This window comes from Apteryx mantelli, chromosome 7 (genome assembly GCF_036417845.1).
Source record: "Apteryx mantelli isolate bAptMan1 chromosome 7, bAptMan1.hap1, whole genome shotgun sequence".
NCBI classification, from domain to species: Eukaryota; Metazoa; Chordata; class Aves; order Apterygiformes; family Apterygidae; genus Apteryx; species Apteryx mantelli.
The window spans coordinates 27,035,534-27,056,903 of record NC_089984.1 but is presented as its reverse complement, the minus strand read 5'-3'; the positions used below and the strand labels follow the sequence as shown (position 1 = coordinate 27,056,903).

The 21,370-nt window shown below is 37.2% G+C and overlaps 1 protein-coding gene across 2 annotated transcripts in view; it reads left to right on the top strand.

Moving 5' to 3' along the window:
* The window catches only part of BTAF1 (B-TFIID TATA-box binding protein associated factor 1), a 58,541-nt gene extending 37,738 nt beyond the window's left edge, over window positions 1-20,803 (top strand). For both annotated transcript variants that reach the window (XM_067300081.1, XM_067300082.1), the window contains 18 exons: window positions 757-947; window positions 2,700-2,853; window positions 2,942-3,051; window positions 5,722-5,923; window positions 7,014-7,162; window positions 11,893-12,045; window positions 12,594-12,715; window positions 12,810-12,977; window positions 13,149-13,226; window positions 13,308-13,437; window positions 14,163-14,304; window positions 14,475-14,605; window positions 15,046-15,171; window positions 15,751-15,903; window positions 16,558-16,769; window positions 18,853-19,012; window positions 19,681-19,851; window positions 20,181-20,803. In XM_067300081.1, the coding sequence (XP_067156182.1) occupies window positions 757-947; window positions 2,700-2,853; window positions 2,942-3,051; window positions 5,722-5,923; window positions 7,014-7,162; window positions 11,893-12,045; window positions 12,594-12,715; window positions 12,810-12,977; window positions 13,149-13,226; window positions 13,308-13,437; window positions 14,163-14,304; window positions 14,475-14,605; window positions 15,046-15,171; window positions 15,751-15,903; window positions 16,558-16,769; window positions 18,853-19,012; window positions 19,681-19,851; window positions 20,181-20,327 (2,699 nt within the window). In that variant the 3' untranslated portion in view covers window positions 20,328-20,803. The remainder of the gene's footprint in view (window positions 1-756; window positions 948-2,699; window positions 2,854-2,941; window positions 3,052-5,721; window positions 5,924-7,013; window positions 7,163-11,892; window positions 12,046-12,593; window positions 12,716-12,809; window positions 12,978-13,148; window positions 13,227-13,307; window positions 13,438-14,162; window positions 14,305-14,474; window positions 14,606-15,045; window positions 15,172-15,750; window positions 15,904-16,557; window positions 16,770-18,852; window positions 19,013-19,680; window positions 19,852-20,180) is intronic.
* Window positions 20,804-21,370: the final 567 nt, after the last annotated feature.

Here is a 21,370-nt window from a genome sequence, read left to right as displayed (position 1 = left end):
TGGCTTGTTAGAAAGGGCTTACTTGTGGGTTTGTTTGGGGTTTTTTTTCCCCCCCATGGAATATATCTGACTTGAGTTGTATTTTATAGGCTAATTGTAAGATGACAAAAGATGAGGATACTTAGAACAAAAAACCTTTCAAGCTATGGTCGTGCATTCTTTTAAATGGTTATCCATTGCTAAAAAATCTATGGATTGAATGAATAACCCAAATTACAACCTTAATACTCATATATTTTAACTATCTTTAAGGTTTGACCTTTATACACTTTTTTCTTAATTGAATATGCTCTACTTCATCTCAGAGTAAATAACACATATCTGATCAAAAGTTAAGCTGATTAGTGTATGTAGAAACATTAACAAGTGCATTTTAAGATATTGACGACATCTGCTTTTGTTTTACTGTAGAAGTTTTGAACTTTTTTTAAGACAAAACAGAGGTTCATTTAAATGTTAGAACATGTGCTATTTTCTGTAAAACTTGTGCAAAGGTTTCATATTTGACTGTGAAATTTTACTTTGTTTCTCACTTAATTCATGTGGCAATTTTCACACTTAAATTTTCTTGCCACGTCTCTAATGTGCTCTTAACAAAGTAACCCTACTCTTTACTCCCTCCATCCCTGAGGACAATGACACTTATCCGTCGTTTGTAAAGCAAGCTAGATCTGCAGATGATTTGGTAGGTGGCTGCGACTTCCCCCTATGTTTTAAACTGTAGATTAAATTGTCAACTTCTCTCTTCTCCTTTAGGGCCCAACTCTGATAAAGATGGGATGCATCATACAGTTACTAAGCACAGGGGAATAATTACACTGTACAGACACCAGAAAGCTGCTTTTGCCATCACAAGTCGGCGAGGTCCTACTCCAAAAGCTCCAAAAGCCCCAATTGCAGATCTCCCCACTGGCAGTAGCGGAAGTATTCCTACTGAACTTGATGAGGTAAAGCTCCAAACCTTACATCTGCATTTTCTCTCCCTCACTCCCGCCCTTATTAGTGTTCAAATTCACTGCAGTCAGTAGCATTACAATACAGCTGTCCAGAATTTTTTCCATGAGAATTGAGCTCAGATAAAATTCCGTGAGGCAAGCAGCAGCGTATGCTAGTTAATGATGACAACTTGTTTTGAATCTTCAAAGTGTCACTACAGAAAGCTAAATGCTTTTGCATTATTTCACGTTTAGTACAGGATATGAATATCTCAGTATAAATCCACACAAATAGATTTACGCAAACTGTGCTATGACTGTGTCCTGATATCCACGTTTGTGTTGACTGTCTTGATGCACAGTGGAAACTCTGAGGGATCAAAAACTGCTCTTGAAATATGACTGGCTTTAGGATGTACATGACTTTCACACTTGATACACTAAACTTCTTTTGTCACTGTTCTATTCATATAAAACTCCAGAATGTTTTAGTAAGTTCCTAGTCAGGACTGTGATTCCTAAAGTATGTTGGATTTTGTTCTTGTTGCACTAATTTTTTCACCCTTTCTGTAGTGGGTCACCAGTTTAAAAAAAAAAAAAAAAAAAAAAAAGGTACAGATTTTTAAAACAAATTGTTAAAAAGGAATCTATTAAGCTGGCAGCCAGTTTTCAAGCAATGAGTAAGATTAAAAAACTTTACGAACTTTAGTTCATAATTTCAGTTTAAAATATCTTTGATAGTCATGACCACGTCTTGTTTTATCACAAAATTCAGTTTCAAATTGCTGTGATAGCTATTTTGTTCCCTTACAAATATATCATCTAGGCAAAGGTCCAACAAACGCTGTTTTTCTACATGATCCAGTTCTTTTAAATTTGTGGGGATTTTTTAACAAAAGACTTTTTGAATATCCACCAAAAAAAAAACCTTTTTTTTTACCCTGAAGCGAGTTAAACCTAGCTCTTTCCTAAGCCCTTGAAAATGAAGAGGAGGAAAAGTGCATACTTATGACTTGAGCAACGCTGAATTTATGAAAAGTGAAACAGATACCTCAGTTGTCTGGTGCTGCCATACAGCTCATCAGATTTTTATGCTTCTGAAGAGGATGGGAGCAGGAGAAGGGCTGAATAACCAGTCCAGTATTGCTTTTGGAGATGTTTGCTAACATGTTACTGTTCTTGGGTCCCCTGTATTGGGCGTCTCTGAGGTTCTGGAATCATTGCAATTGGAGAACTTCTTGCTGAAATGAATCTGTGTCGTCATAAGCTATATTCCCAAATTTATACTACTTAACAAAACCCCCCAAGCTCTTAACAGGTTATTTATGAAGGTAAAAAGAGAAGTAAATTAAAAAAAAATCAGCTATCAAATGTGTTGTAGGAAGCTGTAAAAATGGTCAAAATCAAATGCCTGTATAACAATATGAGCATGCTTGAATATCTTTCGGAATTACCTGGAGAAGCCAACAGTGTGTGGTGTGGTTTGTTTTCCCCTTCCTGCAAAATCCAGAGTAATCTTACAGTTTTGGGTTTATGCAGCATTTTTTTGGACTGATTTCTGACTACAAAAATACCTTTTTCTGAGGTTGATTTTTATGTTAATCTGATAGCACTCCTACCAAATATTTTATGCTACTCTTTAGAAACTTAATTTTGATCATCTTGTATATTTGTTTAATAAATGAAACTTGCCTGAAATAACAAGATAGGCTTCATTCTTAGATGTATCTGATGTCACTACTTTGTTACATTGTTGAATTCTAGGCTCAGAAACCCTATGTTGTGCAGAGAAGAGGAGCTGAGTTTGCCTTATCAACTATAGCTAAACACTTTGGTGCTGAAATGGCAACAGGATTGCCACATCTCTGGGATGCTATGGTTGGTTCATTAAGGAACAACATTCACATAAACAATTTCGGTAATTGCAATTCTGATGGAGTTTGGGGTCGGGAGGGCTGGTGGTGTTATGTTTATCTTAAACTGAACACCTTTTTTGTTCTTAACAGATCGAAAGTCCTTGCTGGAAAAAGGAGATGCTCCTGCCCAGGAGCTTGTAAATTCCTTACAGGTTTTTGAAACAACAGCAGCTTCAATGGATTCTCAGCTTCATCCTCTGGTAATCATAATCCAAAGCAGTTTTCATATGAAATGTTTCAGTCTGTTCATTGCTGCCATTTTAGGTCTTTGAGTGTTTTGGGGTGGGGTGGTGGGGCAGATTTCTTAGACCTTTGTCTAACTTTGATCAAGCTATGTTTTCTTTCTGCACTTGATAGCCTGCCTGTTCTCCAAGACCTCTATCCTAGCTTTAACGAGTGAAGATGTAGCCTTCTATCTTCAGCAGTTTGCTCTTAGATGTTTTGGAACTATTATTTGCTGTGTCCTATGGGATATTAAATTCTGTATTTGCTTATACTGGTTGTAGAATAAACCACAAATAGCAAATTAACACCTACAATTTAGACTTGACTTACCCTTTTCTGGATGAGATACTGAAACATGATTGTGTCCAAAATTCAAGTGATGGTACTACTTAATGCTATTGTGCTGTGCAATAAGCTTCTCCGTCTGTTACATTCTAATTCCAGATCTCCTAAATCTGGAAAGCAGACTGATTAATAGCGGAGAGAAGGCGTCCTCATATAAAGTTTACTATGTTAGATTACTAACAAAGATATTATGCTGCTTTGATGTGGCTGACTGAAATGGGTTGATTTCTAGTAGGCTGACATGTAGTTTGAGTAGTTAGAAGGGAGGAAGTGTGTAGTATTGAAGACTACAGTTACACAACCTGACTGCTGTGTAACAGGCTGAAGGAGATCAGAAAGGCTCCCTGCAAAAGTCATGCAAAAATAATGAGATGCGTCAGTTACTCCGGGGCAGACCAGATAAGGTGCTTGTTAAGACACGATTCAAAGGCTAAAGGTAATTAATAACTGCTTCTTGAACTGCTAATTGGGAAAATACAGTTCGTTAGTCTTAAGCAGTGTTTGGTTCCTGGTTTTGAATTTGTGCTGTGTAAGAACATCTGCTCTTTACCAGGGTTATAATGCATTTAGAGTTCACATCCCTGCAGGAGCAACATAACGCCAAAAGTCTACTGCAGTGAACTAAAAGAAAAAGACAAATAAAGAAAATTACAGTTTCTTTAATAAGCTTTAAGAGGGGCAGACAAAAGAATGAATGTCTGCAGGGTAGTATGGTGATTACTTCAAGATAATCTGACAGAAGTTTAGAGCAGACATTTACTATTTATCAGAAAAAGAAAATTTGAACAAAAGTGGAATGATGAGATAACATGGCAAGACAAAATGAAATAGACAAAGGTATAGAGTCTTCAAACACACCGCTACTCAATGCGGAAGACTCCATCTTTTCTGTGGTGGTGGGCTCTGAACTAACCATTTCCACTCAGGAAACTGGAGTCGCAGTAGTTTTGCAAAAGTATCAGCTGAATATAAAACAGTGGTCAAGAAGCCAATAGGAAGATAAGAAAGAAACAACAAGAAAAACACCATTACACCTGCATCCTGAACAGTTTTCAATACTAGTCCCTCTAAAGGACTATAGTTCAAAATAAATGTAGTAGCGCTGCAAGAGGCATAGAGAAGGGCAACAGGCTGATGAAATACGTGAAAAGGCTTCCATACAAGGAAGAGGCAGGGCAGAACCCCATCTGAAAAGGAGATGGGAAAGGATGGGGATAAGGAAAGGCTGTAAAATTCTGTGTGGTTGAAGATGGTTCATATGGAACAATTGTTTCGTATATTTTAATAAAAAAATACTTAAATGATTCTAAGTGAAATTGGCATAAGACATGGAAAGATTTTCTTCATGTGATGTCTAGTGAATGTGTACAAGATTTTGGGGGGGAGGGATGCTAATAGAGTACGTAGGTTCAAAAATTTGAAAATTTTCATGAAAAAGTCTCTTAGGATATTAAACACATACATACCATTTCCTAGCTCAGGAGTCCCTAGCCACAGATGTGCGAAGACTGGAAGAATATATTAGAAAGTACCATTATTCTTTGTTTGCCCTATGCTCCTATACTTTTCGCTTGTTATTTATTGTAGCTTGCTGTTGTGTGTTTCTGGGCTGAACAGGTGTTTGGACTAATCTTTATGTATAAGGAGGTAACAGCAGTTTAGGAGGGACTTTCATGTTAGGAAAAACTAGATCATCTGTTCAAGTCACCTGCCATAGGAGCATAACTGTCTGTGCTGATGGAAAAAGACACCCCCACATGCACCCACCCACCCACAGGAAGAGCTGAATTTCCTCCTGGGCGTCTTTTTTATCAGCCAGAGTTAATAGACTCCCAACATGGGTAATTCATCTGCCTAAACTTAAGTGGGAAGAGCCTAGGATAAACTTCATTGCTAGAAGGAATTATTTTAAAGCTATGTTATAACTGTATTTAAGCAATGATGTCCTTATAAAAAGTTCCAAGTACCTGCTACTCTGTTTTTACAGTCTGAAACACTTAATTATGGAGCATTTATTTAATTTGCATTTTGACTAAAACCTTAAACATTCTATTACTCACTGAATTTTCACTGTATTGAGGAATAATACTTGTTCAAAGTCCAAGGATATTAGAGGCTTATGGTTGTTTGTCTGTCTTCTGAAACAGTTTTTCAGTCCTAAACAACTAGATCTTGTGAAGGAGATATTTTAAGCATTTCTTGGGAGACAATAGAGGTTTAAACAGTACTTCAAAATGGTTCGGTAACTTGTTTATAGCCAATATTAACAATTTTTTCCCCTCCCACCCTCTTCTATTCAGTTAATACAGCATTTGCCTCATCTTTACATGTGCCTTCAACATCCCAGCACTGCGGTGAGACACATGGCTGCTCGTTGTGTAGGTGTTATGAGCAAAATAGCTACCATGGAAACAATGAATATTTTTCTAGAGAAAGTTCTACCGTGGTTGGGAGCAATAGATGACAACACCAAACAAGAAGGTGCAATTGAAGCACTTGCATGTATCCTTTCTTGAGTCTTCAAAAATGCAGAAACCTGTTTTCTACTATATAATTTTGGGAGGGAGGGGACTTCTGCCTGAAAAATAATGGAAATGGGAATAAAGGAAAATGTTTTCCTACTGTAGACAAGAAATGTAAAGAACTTCCATTTACATTGCCTTTATTATGAAGTGAGGTTTTGTTGGGGATAATTCAGTATTTTTTCCACGTTGCCCTCTGAGAACAAGATAAAGCATGAATTAAGTTGAAAGCCACTAAAACTGAAAAACCACAAAGAAATATTTACTGCCACAAAAATGCACTGAGGTCAATAATTAATAGATTTATCAAAGAAACTGAGTGTTCTGTAGGAGAATAACTTTGTATCATTACTGAAGCTAGGATAAACATTTTTCAAATGTGTAAACTCAGACTCTGTTAGGACATAGAGAGAACATTCAGCTGTAAGAGAGGTTTTTTTCCTGTAAGTAAATTCACTTAGAGTCTTACTTTAATTAGAAAGCACTTGCTCCCTGCCGCTAGACAGACGTGTTACTGAGGAGAATGGAACTGAGGTTATGGATTCTAATGTATTTTTGCCATGTAATTATAAAATTTATTATTATTATTATTTTTAAGTTAAAATTATTTTTCTGACTCTTTTGTTGGCAGTGTGTGTGGCCAAACATTTAAAGATTTGGGGGGGGGGGGGAAGGATCTGTGTAGCCTACCTAAGTCTTTGCACTTGAAAATGTCAGTGATTTGCTTTAGTTTAAACTTGGAATCCTTGGACAGAAATTAAGAAACCGAAGGGGGGAGAGAGAAGGTGACTGGGGGTGTGGGGGGGTGTTTTCTCAAGCCATGGAATTCACTGGACTGTCCCTAAGCATTTCTGATGGATGCAGGGGGAGGAATGATTCCAAATCTAACTGGGTAGACGAGACTAGTTTTTTCCCATTGCTTTGGTAGTATAAATCTTGTTCATCTGAATATAATGTATGAATGACTTACCTGGCTGATTTTACGCTCAATAGGTGTATATATTGATGTCAGACAATCCTGAACCAGTTAAAAAACAAACAAAAAACTATTTCCTTAATAACTAATCCAGGTGTAATGGAACAGTTGGATGTTGGTATTGTTCCATATATTGTTCTTCTAGTTGTTCCGGTTCTGGGTAGAATGAGTGACCAGACAGACAGTGTACGCTTCATGGCTACTCAGTGCTTTGCAACACTAATTAGACTAATGCCTCTCGAGGTAAGCTGAAGTTGTAAGTATACTGAATATGTGAACTCTTCTGTATTCACTTTTCACAAAGCTGAAGTTTCTGGCTCTTTAACTGCTGAATAATTAACTCTGTTTTAATAGATGTTCAGTCTGTATCAGATAACTAAAGAGGTATCCTTTCTATTTAAAAGGAGTAAATTGGACCCTCTGCTAGCAATTTTCTAAATTAAGGCTAGAGTAAAACTTTTTTATTCTAAAAGTAGTCTAATTCAACTGTGTGCATGAAGTTAGAATGTATATTTGCTAATTTGTTTAATGCTGCTTTTACCAATGCCTTTGCTTAAAATTCTTAAGGGGTTGTATGTATGCTCTTCCTGAGTATGCTTGCTGTGTATCTGGCCAGGAGAAATGCATACAAACAAATACACTGATTTAAAAGGTAAAATGAGATGGCAGTAAGAGAAAGAGTGTGGAAATGAGTACATTGTTACATAATCCTAGCTCTTTTTAAAACTAAAAAACCTTTCACTCCTACTACAACTTGCATAATTCAGGCACTTTCTAATATTGCACTTCAGAGTACAAGGCTTGTGTGTAACTTGTTTTCACCAGTAGATGGTAATAGAAGACAGTTCAGAATTCATTTGCATGTTTTTAATGAAAAACTTTGAATTTAAGTGGTTTAGCATCTCATACCTCCATTTTTATTTAGCCTAATAGAACCTTGAAATATGATAATTAGCAACCTGCCTTAAGCTGAATTTTTTCTTTTCCTATGTGCTTGCACTGTAAGTTGTTGAAAGTGAAGCAAAGTAGATATGAATTTCTAAGCGAACAACCTTATTAGCATGTTGCTATTCATTTTAATGCCATTCACACCAGTGGCCCTTTCTATATGCCTTTAAATATGGAGTCCTGTGGGATCCATGCTGCTTAAAAAAATGTTAAGTGCTTTTAATAGAATCTGAGTATCCTTTGGAGAATACTTGCTTTATGAATTGCATACATATGCATAGTGATTTCATGGGTTTTTTTGGTAGTTACTCAGTGATTTCCTTAATATAAACTGATTTATAGTTAAGGAAGTTCAGTATCAAATATTAAACTTTAAGTACACAAACATCAAGAGTGATCTGAAGTAGATACAAAATGACAGAACGGTTGAGACTGGAAGGGACCTCTGGAGATCATCTGGTCCAACCTCCCTGCTCAAGCAGGGTCACCTGGAACAGGCTGCCCAGGATTGTGTCCAGACAGCTTTTGAGCATCTCCAAGAATGGAGACTCCGCAGCCTTTCTGGACAAACCTGTTCTAGTGCTCAGTCACCCTCACAGTAAAAAAGCTTTTCCTTATGTTCAGACAGAACTTGCTGTGTTTCAGTTTGTGCCCATTGCCTCTCGTCCTGTCACTGGGCACCACTGAAGAGTCTGACTCTGTTGTCTGTACATCCTCCCTTTAGATACTTGTACACATGGACAAGATCCACCCCCTTCCCCCAAGCCTTCTCTTCTCCAGGCTGAAAAGTCCCAGGTCTCTCGGCCTTTCTTCATTTTCTGTATTTTCTGGACATTTCTGGAGACCTGTTCCATTATCATAAAATAGATCCTAATCATAAAAGACAAAATTCAAAGAAAAATACTTGACCACCTTCTACAGGCTGTTATGTTCCTTTCAGCAAAAGGCAGTTGTAGTTCCCTGAGTTGTTAGGATAGATCCCATGGGTTTGACCTCCCTCTTCACTTCTGGAGCTTTCAGCAGTGCAGGCTTTGAGCCACAGCTGACTGACAGCAGTTGTAGAAACCTTTTGTTTATTCTTTATGGCCTCATTCAGAAGCGTGAGTACAAACACATCACATTCAAAGTGCTGATGCATGTTGCTGTTTACTGGGTGCCAATTTTGTTCATAAATACCTACACTTTGACTTGCTGTTTCTATTACCTAAAAAGCATTTTTCAGTAAGTCATAATTTTTCAACAATTGATGGAGAAATGTTTCTGCCAACATTTCTATCTAAGTCCAGTGCACATATCACAGATGCAAGGACACTTTTACTTTGCAATTACTTTGCAATTTAGGCTTGTCCTGTCCAAATTCTCAGAAGCACGGCATCCTTCTGAATGCTAGCAAATTTAAATGCAAGGCCAAACAAGGAATTTAAATCAATAATTGTAGAGGGGCTGGAGTCATCTCAGTGAATATGGAATAGGGAGTAGATTGGTAGGGACTAGGGAAGTACACCTGTTAATGGGGAAACTTTTTTTTAATGGAACCTTTCTTTGAGATTGAAATAAGATTCTTAATTAAAAAGCTTCCATAGACAAAGTTAATGCTCTGCTTTAATTTTTTTCCTCTCTCTCATTTCTCTTATTATCAAAAAGGCTTTGGCTTCCTTTTCTCAAAGAATATTTTTGATACCATTTGTCACTTAACTATTACTATTTGCATCCTTTCTTCTTCCAGGCCCTAAAATTTCCTGAAAAGGTTATTTAATAAATTGCTACCTCAAACATACAACAAAATTTTGCAGTATTTTGCTTTGGTTCTTGTCTTGGTAGTTTGGTTATGTCACTTAGTTCTCCCACTCTCTCCACCTTCCTGTATTTCCCTTGCTGCCTTTCCTATAATCCAGTGTCATGTACTGTACTTCTTTACAGTTTTATGAGATTACGGTTGCACTAGAGAGGAATATACATCAGCATAAAACTGTCTTTTTATTTCTTAAATGTTAGCCTTAAGTAGAAGTATGGAAATACAGTAAAAAAAAATAGAATATACAAATGACAAATACCTTTCTGGCCCCAAAGTAGAACCTTCCTGCTATGCAGACCAAACCATTCGGACTTTATTGGAGGGAATGTAATGATTGTGCAGTACAAGGACACAGGATAGATGCAAGTATCTATTGAATGTCTGACCTTACCTTTCATTATAAGGGTTATAAATACATAAACAGGATCACTAATAAATTATCTCAGTAACTGATGAGCAAATTGTATAGAGACCCTTTCTATGTCAAGTTATAATGGTGGCTAGATAACATTTAAGAGAAAACTAATGAAGTTTAATTCTGTATGCTTGGCTTGCAGTTTGACTAAACATGGAATTTTTTCTTGTAAAGCACAAAACAAAGAACACTAAAAACTTGAGTAAAATGAAATAGTGCAGGCTTAATTAGACATGTTCGGAGATGCATTTGTTCCAGTTTTGTTTTGAAATGCTTTCTGTTAGCTTTTTCTAACATGACGGAATTTAATACTTCATTAATATTTTAGTATAAAGACTTGTGCATTAAATATGTTGTTCATGTTAGGCTAGAATTGAGCAAACAAAACTTTGAATGTAAAAAGAAAGTCCAAAGACCTGAAAACTTGTCTAGAACAGTCTGGCTGCTCGGATGCACCCTTTGTATTTCTTTTAGGTTCCTGTGTTTTATTTATGGTGCTGCAGTCTTAGCGAGTTTTTAATGTGCAATTGTGTGAGTTTAGCAGCACATAGAAAAGAGTGTTGGGAGTAGACTTATGGATGTGGTTTTACTCCAAGAAGTTTTTTCATTTAAAAAGGTAGTCTTGTAGATATTTCAAAAGACCAAAATCTTAGTTTTCAGCAATTGTTGTTGCATTATTAAATGAAAAATAACCTGCCACTCTGTATTTCTTCCAAGAAACATGACTTAAAGCTTAGTAACAAAACAGAGTGTATCCGTTGTCTAGACTTGTGTGTATTGCTGACTTTTTACAAACTACCGAAAACTTTTATAAACTACTTTTTATAAACTACCTTGAAGCAAATTAACTGGCACAGTATTCACACTTAAGATATAAAATTATTTTAGAAGGGAGGGTAGAAAGAGAGGCTGAACAAATAGGGGGTTGTATATATATATGTATGTATTTAAATACCTTATTGGAACACTTCTAACATCTGAAATCTGGGTTAGTTCTCCCTTCCTTTAACCATATACACAGTGGAATTGATGGAGACTTGAGTGTTTCTTCTCAGCTGGGAGCTCTCCCTCTGTGATTAGTAACTTGAGGCTTGAAGTACAGCTAGCTAAAGATGGAGGTGGCTGTGAAAACCGTTCTGACAGACATGCTGAACCTAACAGTGCCTCTTTTGCTGCTGTATGTTATTAGTGAGCAAGAATGTCTGAGCGTATTTGGTCCCCAGCTAGGTTCTCTGGGCTTCTGGCCTCGCATGGGAAGTATCTGGGAAGCCAAAATGAGTTGCTACAAACTGCAAGGGTGGGGGTTTTTTAGCGTCTTCCCCCCTCCACCCCCCCAATGGTTTCCAACTGTTTGTATTCTATCCTTTAGGCTTCAGTATCATTTTTAGATACAATTCTGTTAGATGGAGTTCTCTTACGGATACTGACTTCACATAGTAGGTTGAGGCTAAGGAGAAACAGGTGCCAGAGTCTTTTCCAGCCAACTGGTAAAACTAACTAAAGGTGGAATAGCTCGGTTTTTATAGTCTTATGAGCATGACCAGGATTTCCCCTCTTGTATGCAAGTTTATCAAACTTTTCATTGCTTCATTTGGGGCAGAAGTTGTCTTTGTGCCTGATAAAACTCTGGAGGAATTGATCTGCAAGGAATCAAGCAAGTATAGCACAAAATTTTGACTTATAAAATTGAAAAGATTGCAGATCTTTGCCATTTGTTTAAAAGGTCTAAGCTAGTTTGAGGTTTTACTTTGCACTGTTTGTGTGAGATTTAAGTACTCTAGTCCTAAGATTGCTTGTTCAAAAATACTATTCTAGGCTGGCATTCCAGATCCACCAAACATGTCTGAAGAATTAATCCAGATGAAAGCTAAGGAACGCCACTTCCTGGAGCAATTATTGGATGGAAAAAAACTGGAAAACTATAAAATTCCAGTACCAATCAAAGCAGAGCTCAGAAAATATCAGCAGGTAACAACTTACGCTTTTATTTTAAAAGAACAGTAAGATCCAATCTGACGGGGTTTTATGGAAAGCAGGAGTTCGTGTTTTCTCCTTTTTTAATCTGAACAGTATACACTTGTCCTTTCCCTCTTGTGTAGAGAAGAGGGAGTTGAGCAATAATTCCCTTTATGCTGATTTCTCTCGCTTCTGCTACTTTTCTCAGGGAATGGCCAATGGGCTGTGCTTTACTTAAGCTGACTGGACACCTCACAACTGCAGGGCCAGGCCTGGTTGTGCTGTTTGGCACTTATTAGGTTTCTCCCTTTATTCCCCTCTGATTTGAGTGAATGAGCTGCAGTGGATGCAGTTATGGTGGTAGTTAGTGTTCTGCAACTTATGGACAGGTCCTGAGTAGTTATGTACACCCATAACTGCATTTTGGGAGTGTTTTATGTGAAGCGTCTGGAGTGGGGGAAGTGGGGTCCATAGTTTGGCAGTGATGGATTTGAAGGGAAGCTTAGCTAGGAAGACTAGTTCTTAATTCCTCTGAGACACTTTTTTAACTTCTGTTTCAGGATGGAGTAAACTGGTTGGCATTTCTCAATAAATACAAACTTCATGGAATTCTCTGTGATGATATGGGCTTAGGAAAAACCTTACAATCCATTTGTATTCTTGCAGGAGATCATTGCCTCCGGTAAGCTTAAACAAATAACATTCTAATTTAAGAACTTCTAAAGACAGTTTTTTGAGGAAAAAAAAATTCTTAACATGTTCTAATATTCTTAAAGGGCTCAAGAATATGCAAGAACAAAACTGGTGGACAGTGTTCCTCTTCCCTCCTTGGTGGTGTGCCCTCCCACACTTACAGGACACTGGGTGGATGAAGTGGGAAAATTTTGCTCAAAAGAGTATCTTAATCCTCTGCACTATACAGGACCTCCTACTGAAAGAGCAAGGTAATGCAGCTTGCACTTATGACTTAAAATATCGTACAAAGAACTTTGCAGTTCATTTCACTACTGAAACATAGTTTATGGGCGTAGTAAAACTTAAACCTTTAAAGACTGAAATAAAAACATGCATGTAAGGAACACTTCAGTTATGTGTTTTCCTCTTTTTTCCTTAAGATTACAACACCAGGTGAAAAGACACAATCTCATAGTGGCTTCATATGATGTTGTGAGAAATGACATTGACTTCTTCAGGTAAGAGTTGGTCTGTTTTCTGAGGTTTTTAATAGTCTTCAGAATTTTTGATGCTACTTCAGTCTATGTTCTTATTTCTAGAAATATTAAGTTTAATTACTGCATTCTTGATGAAGGCCACGTAATAAAAAATGGAAAAACAAAATTGTCAAAAGCAGTAAAACAGCTGACTGCCAATTACAGGATAATTCTTTCTGGGACACCAATCCAGGTAAACTGCTATCCTTCCCTCCCCCCCCCCATTTTTTTCCTCCTCTACTATCCTAAGGAGTTGGGCGAGTAGTAGAAAACAAGCAAGAGAGGTCTTTTGCAGTTAAATTTATTGTGTTTATCAGAGTTGTCTTGTTCAGACTACAGCTTGTAAAATAAGTCTTTTCTTACTAAATGCTTGAAACTATCTTTTTCTGTCCTCTGTGTGCCTATATGCAGGGACATGGGTTTAGGATTCATGGTGCTAAAGGGGCTGAAAAGTTCCCAATGAGAGTTTCTCTACCGCTTTTTTGCTTTTAAATAGCAGGCAGGGAAGGAGTGAGAGCATTTTCTTATGCTTCACTCTAGTGAAATTAGCAGTAATTTTGACTTTAAGAGCTTCAGATTTTGAGCTTCCTCCTAGTATGACTTGTCCCTGGAGCATCTGTCTCATCCAGGACTGACACTACTGGCATTCTCCTGGGTTTTGTTGTCTAGAAGAACTTGGAGTATGCCCTAAGACATCAGACACAGTAGAAAGTCCATTTATGTGTTACTGTACACACAGATCTTCCTGTAACTCAGGGTGATGAAAGAGCCACTGAGTTACAGGTGTTCAAAATTTTGTTGGTGTTAAGTTTGTGGTGTTTTATCAGCAGTGTTGAATATGTATAGGAATGTTCCTGATAATTTGGAACAATTCATTAGTTTTGAAAATAATTTAACAAATGTTTCTTTTATGTTCAGAACAACGTCTTAGAGTTGTGGTCGTTGTTTGACTTCCTTATGCCAGGATTTTTGGGTACTGAACGCCAGTTTGCAGCTCGTTATGGCAAACCAATATTGGCAAGTAGAGATGCCCGAAGCTCCAGTCGCGAACAAGAGGCTGGTAAGGATCAAACTGTAAATCTTTGTTTTCTTGTCTCTTTCCTCTAAATGAGAACTGCTAGTGGATATAGTAAGCACCGTCAGTATTAGCACATCAGATGTTTTGTGCACTGAATACTTCAAAGTAGTTGTTCTCTCTGAAGTAATTACTCTTTCTGTTCCTTACACTAGGTGTTCTTGCAATGGAAGCACTGCACCGCCAAGTTCTGCCATTCCTGTTAAGGAGAATGAAAGAAGATGTACTGCAAGATCTTCCACCCAAAATTATTCAAGACTATTACTGTATTCTCAGCCCTTTACAGGTATGAGTAAGAAATGGCTGTTTTTCAGCACAGTTAAGAGCACAAAGGAGCAAATTGCAGCTGTGTATTCTTGGGTCAATTTAATGTCAGTCCTGACATTCTCTGGGGCCTCAGAACTGAAATTTCTTCCTATTACATGTTAAAAACTAACTTCAGGATGGTAGTAATAGAATATTTCCTTGGCTTAATTTCTGGCATGTTTCTACAAGAACAATACCTAGTCATCTGCAAATTCTTAAATACCTTCCAAGCTGAAAGAAAATAACTTGCAATTGATTCTACTGTTTAAAGTCGATCTTGTGCTACATATAAAATAGCTTGCTTTATTTATAATGATTCTGAATTTGAACTCGGAACTAATTTTTTAGAATGTATGGTTGTCTTGTCCTTCTCTTGGGGAAAACACATACCCAATCGTTTATCTGGGGCCTAATCTACAGGTTCAGCTTTATGAAGATTTTGCCAAGTCTCGTGCCAAATGTGATATTGATGAAACAGTTTCTTCAATTTCATTGACTGAAGAAACTGAAAAACCAAAGTTGAAAGCTACAGGTCATGTATTTCAGGTACAGATTTCTTCAGTAATGTTTACTGCTTTGTTCATTTATTTCTGTTAATGATATTTCTGGGTTTAATTAAAACTGAAGACTAAAAGAATTAGCTTGCTTATACAATTGTGTCTGTATTAAGTAAAATACTCAAATTAGAATTGATTATCAAAAGTGCAAAACCTCAAAACTAGAGATAAAATATTTTGATCATATCAGTTGTTACATTGCAAAATTAAGATTCTAAAAGCAGCATGAACAGAAGAGTTTATGAAGGTTCATGGTCTTGTAAAATTTGCAATTTAAATCTTGGTACTTGGAGGCAATAATTCTCTGAAAGGCTCTGCACAGTTCCTGCAGCAGGAACCAAGATTATAATAATCCTGACAGTCACTGGCTTTTAATTTGAAGTACAGTGGTGGGTGTTTTGCTTCTTTGTTTTAAGGCATGACTCTATTCGAATGAAAATCAAAGTCTAACTTGTGGAATGCGGCTAAGTGGCCTCTATACTTGGGATCAATTTTGTTCTTACCATTTCTGTAACTACCTTGTTGTTGCTAACCATTTCTCTGAACTTCTTTTTCTAAAAAACTGAAGGCATTGCAATATTTACGGAAACTATGCAACCATCCAGCATTAGTGTTAACAACCCAGCATCCAGAATATAAAAGAATTACAGAGCAACTTGCAGCTCATAATTCATCCCTTCGAGATATCCAGCATGCACCTAAACTGTCTGCTTTAAAACAAGTAAGTAGACTTGCATGTTGTGCCCTAGATTTCATAAATGCATGTCTCTGCTGATGTTACGGTTTGGAAGGTTTTATTTAAGACTCCACCAATTTGAAAACTTATCTTAAAATTTGGCAGCTCAAACAAAATACAAGAGTTTCTTGGGTTTTTGTCTTATTCTCCTCTATCTAAAGAAACTCAGACTGGGGTGGGCGAGGGGAGGGGGACGCAAGCTTGCTTCAACAGGCTTTCCTCTCTCTAATTTGGGGGACCACAATGTTTACATTACTTAATTTTGCTGCCTTGTCAAAAACCTTTCTTTTTATTGTTTTTTTTACTCTTGTCTCTCTCCTTACAGGAAAACTTTTCTCCTATTTATTACACAGATTATTAGCTTGATAAAGTTAGATTGCATTACAGATATAAATTCTCTTGTAGATGAAATGATGAAAAAGAATTCTCTATCAAATGTAAAATTCTTTAGTTTGGCAGTGGAGTCAAACTTCCCACTATGCTTTTTGAGTGACCATCACTTACAGACTTTCTTCTGTAACTTAATGGTTTTCTTATTTATGCTTTAGATGGTCCATCAATGTCAATATTTACATTGTTATTAAAACAATATTTACATATTGTTATTTTGATATATTTTAATGCTTTTTTTATGTTAAGCTGCTGCTAGACTGCGGTTTGGGGAACAGTGGATCCTCAGAGAGTGGCACTGAAGCTGTTGTGGCCCAGCACAGAATACTTATCTTTTGTCAGCTCAAGAGCATGCTGGATATCGTGGAGCATGACCTTCTCAAACCTCATTTGCCCTCAGTTACGTATTTGCGATTAGATGGTAGCATCCCTGCTGGTCAGAGGCATTCCATCGTGTCACGGTAAGTTTGTCTCTTCATGACCAATGTAAGGCCAACTACAATAAACTATATTTATATGCACAAAATTATTCCTGTCTCATGGGACCTCTTCCATATATGGAAATATAAATTTTAATAAATATGACTGATGTAGACTGATGTGACTGACTGCCAGATCATCACTGTGTAACTTTAGTTTAAATCATTTGAATATGTAAAAGCTTATTAGCAGGAGACTGCATCAGAACTGAAGTAGTGCCTGTTTTTGAAAATTATGTATGTCTCCTTAAAAACATAATATATAACTGTTGATGAAGAAATAGTAAGTAGTTGGTCTTCCTGTATTACTTTAATAGTAAAGACATTACCAAAATTGTCATAAAAGTACCCAAACATTCAAATTTTGTTTGCAACTGGCATATGAAGAGCTTTATGTTAAAAGAGAAATGCATTAACTTAGCGTTCTGTGCTATCCATTGTCCATGCTGATCCTGGAGATGATTACCGGAGGATCTTAACTTTCTTTTAAGACAATCTGTCCCTTGTTGGAGGAAGAATCCTTTTTAAAAAAAAAAAAAAAAAAAAATTGAGTCGGAGAGCAAATAAAAATAACTTATGATATGGGAACGTATCTACTGTTCTACTGTAGTATGCTCCTTGACACATAGGCCTGGATCCTTAGAAGCTTAACTCTTATTGAAATGGGAATTAGACACAAATGTCAGTGTTCAGCTAGAACAAATGAGAACGCTGAAGTGTGTGAGAACTTGCATGGGTTTTTTGGTGCAAAATGATGCCAGCAGTGCCATGAGCTGAAGGATAAAATTACTGTAGATTTCCTTAACCACCAAACCAGACTGTCATAGTCTCTCTCACTCTCTCTCTTCCCTGCCCACAGTATGCAGTATTTCTGGGAAGACAAAACTTACCAAGGTTTAGGAAGACCAAATTCATTCATGATTAGAGAAGAAACTGGCAAAATATGCTACTCTGCATTTTCAGTGTGCTGCTGCTTTTGGGTAGTCATGTATAAAATAAGTGGACAGCAGGTGGGAAGAGTTACCTGCATACATACACAACTAAAAATACCCTCAGTTAGTATGTTTAGTGCTGCAGTAACCACTCCTTTTTTTGCCCCTTGCTACTTTTGATACTCCTGATGTCCTGAGGATCAGGTTAATTCAGACACGCTAACCATAGAAATACTATGAACTGCTCTTCTGTGATGATTTAACAAGGCCAAAGTAACTGTAACTGTCAGTGCCTTTCCTAGGAATCTTGCCTAGTTCATACACACATCATCTAGCTTTGGCCAACCCAGCATCTGTTTTCCAGGACGTTCAGTGGGCATCTAGCTTAGAGTTGCTCAAACCATTGGAGGGAAGAGGAGGGGGGAAAAAAAAAAAAGCTGGCTTGCTCAGAGAGGATGTTCCAGTCTATTGCTAGAGTCCAAACGCTCTGTTCATATTCCCATGTACTTTTGCTCAAAACTGAGGGATGCCTCCCTGACAGACACTTATAAGTACAGCTAGAACTGGAGAGAAAAGGGCTGATGCCATCTGGCTGGGATCCTCGGCAATCTGGTAAAACTAAGGTGATTTCGCTATGGTCCTGACGTATTTTATGAAGTTAACACTACAAAGGTCTTGGTCCCCCGCCCAGGAAAGCGAAACTGCAGGTAGCACTGCTGTGTCCTGTCTTGTAATTAACTGTCTGTGTTAAGAAGTAAACTTGAACCTCAGTGTTACTGGTATGTGTTAATATAGGAAAAAGTAAACATTGATTTTGATTTCCACAATGAAAGCTGGAAAATAGTTTTAAGGAAATGTATAACTTTGTTCACTTGTGACCAAGACTTATTTAACTTTGGGACCATCTGTAAAATTTCTGTCGTATTTTTTTCTTCTAGTGGGCAGAAGTCCTAGAGGTGCTGCAAGCTAGTGTCCATTTAGGACTTAGTAATTAATAAATCAATGCTTTTATACCTTTTATTATTATATTGGCTACTGTTGAATACTACAACAGAGGCACTTCAGAGCAATTTTGAAATTACAGTATTTAATGTATTTTACCATGCTTGACTTTCTTCTGTTTTTAACTGCAGGTTTAATAATGACCCATCTATAGATGTTCTTCTGCTTACCACACATGTTGGTGGATTGGGACTGAACTTAACAGGGGCTGATACAGTAGTCTTTGTGGAACATGACTGGAACCCAATGAGAGACCTGCAAGCCATGGATCGGGCACATCGTATTGGACAGGTGAAAAACTCTTAATTTCCCTAAGCTTTCTTATTGAACTCCCACTTCTTTGAACTTGGATAAGGTTGTGTGGCATATAATACAAGTGACCTCTGGTGGTTTCTACCTACTTTTCATTTCTGCTGGTTGCGTGTGGTTTGGGTTTTTTTGTTGCTGTTTGCAAACGTCAGATGTTTGAAGGGTCTGTTTTCCTATCTGATCCCCAAACTTGGTGTGCCTGTGCCCATCTGACCATATTTTCCACACACACACCCCCCCCCCCAAGTCTTCTGTATGTCCTGAGCTGCTGAGGAGAGGCCAGGAAGAATAATCCTTCAATGGAGAAAGATGCAACTGAGACAAGGAGAGGAAGGGAAGCCCCACAGGACTGTTGCCTGTAGAAGCTGTCACTCTTCCCCTCTCCAGTCTCTCACTCCGAAGGTGTACAGGGCAGCTAACCGCTAACTCCTCAAGCACAGACACAATTGCAGCTGCCTCTGCCATATGCTGGCACAGTCTCATGCTCATTCTTCTTACCTAATATCAACCAAACTTACTGAGTGCACTTACTGAAGGGTAACTAAGCCAAACTGCTTCTGGGCTGTCCACAATGAACAGTAAAAGGTTATACTGCCTTGAATATTTAAGATGCTTTTTTCTAAATAAGTTACTTTTTTTTTTTCTTTCAGAAACGTGTCGTTAATGTATATCGCCTGATAACTAGGGGAACTCTGGAGGAGAAGATTATGGGTCTTCAGAAGTTCAAAATGAATATTGCAAATACAGTGATTAGCCAAGAAAATGCTAGCCTACAAAGCATGGGAACAGAACAGCTTCTTGATCTGTTCACTCTTGACAAGGTAAAGAACCATCTGTGCAAAAAAATACTAAAAATAGACAAAAACTTCAGGGAAAAGCTTTGCTTTGAGATGTGAAACTTAATCAGAGGAACACTTGAAGTGGAATGATGAACAGTAGGCAGCTCCCGGAAAAACAGGGGGAAGGGAAGTGATATTTTCCAAAATTAATCATCATACTGAGAATTCTGTAGCAATGATATGTAAAGGAAAGCCAAGAATATGTGATCACGACCAGTAAATACTCCTGAAAAAGTTTTTATGAAGTGTGTGTGTATGTATCTGTGTGTATATGTATGTTGGTTTTTATTTGGTGTTTTGTTGTTTTGAAGGATGGAAAAACTGAAAAAGCAGATACCTCTACCTCTTCTGGGAAAGCATCAATGAAATCAGTACTCGAAAACCTTGGAGAACTATGGGATCAAGAACAGTATGACACTGAATACAGTCTCGAAAACTTTATGCATTCATTAAAGTAACCATCATATATTCTTAATGCAACTGCTGCTAGTTCACGTATTTTTCTGCTGATATTCAGCAAACTTCAAAGCATATATAGTGAACCTTTAGCTTAATGTGTAAATAGACTTATTGAAAGAAGAATCTTCAAAAGACTGGCACTCAATAGTGTCACCTGTTTCACTGGGGAGTTACTCTATCTTAAACGTTTGCACTGCATAAAAGAACTTTAAATGTAAACATTGTGAGGTGGTTTCAATTTTACTTGTTTTGAACAGCTGCAAATTCTTACTGGGTAGAGGAATAAAACAAGGCAGGTTTTTACATATGTTAACAAGTGTTACTTCTGTTTGAAACAAGTCCACCCTTATTTCTTTCTGTATCTATAGAAGTTTTTGTACAGATGTTTCAGTGAGTACTTCAGGTTGTCCAGTGTACATTTTTCTTTTAAACACAACTTGCTTTTAAGATGTATTAAAAATTTTTTCAACTTAAACTTTCATTCAGATCATTTCAGGACTTGTATCACCAGAGGCAAAGCCTAGAAGCCTTGAAAATGTTGACTAATTAAATGGCACTAGGTATGTGTACCCACCTTTGTATATTAAATATAAATACATTATGCTCTTCAGTCTTTTGACATCATCTTGAGAGAACAGTTGACTTGAACTTTTTAACGTAATGAGTTATACTAAATACAGGTAATGGTCTATTTGAGGCCGTGTTTGCATCCTGTTAACAGGGGTGTACTTTTTTAATTTATCTATAAGGCTAAAATATAGCCACTTTGAGAGATGCATGTATTCAGTATGTTTCAATTCTATATATTTTTTGTAACTAAAAAAAAATTAAATATAGAGACAGACATTTTCCAGAAGTAGATTTTACACTGTCTAGGATTCTAAAATCCATGCTAAAGTGACTGTTTACTAAACTAATGCATGATTTAAAACTTCTTAAAGGAATGGGGAGGATTTTTTTCTTTAGGAAAACATATACATAGAAATACCTACATTCAGTTTGAGGGAATTCAATAGCTGAAATCATGTAACAAAGATAGTAA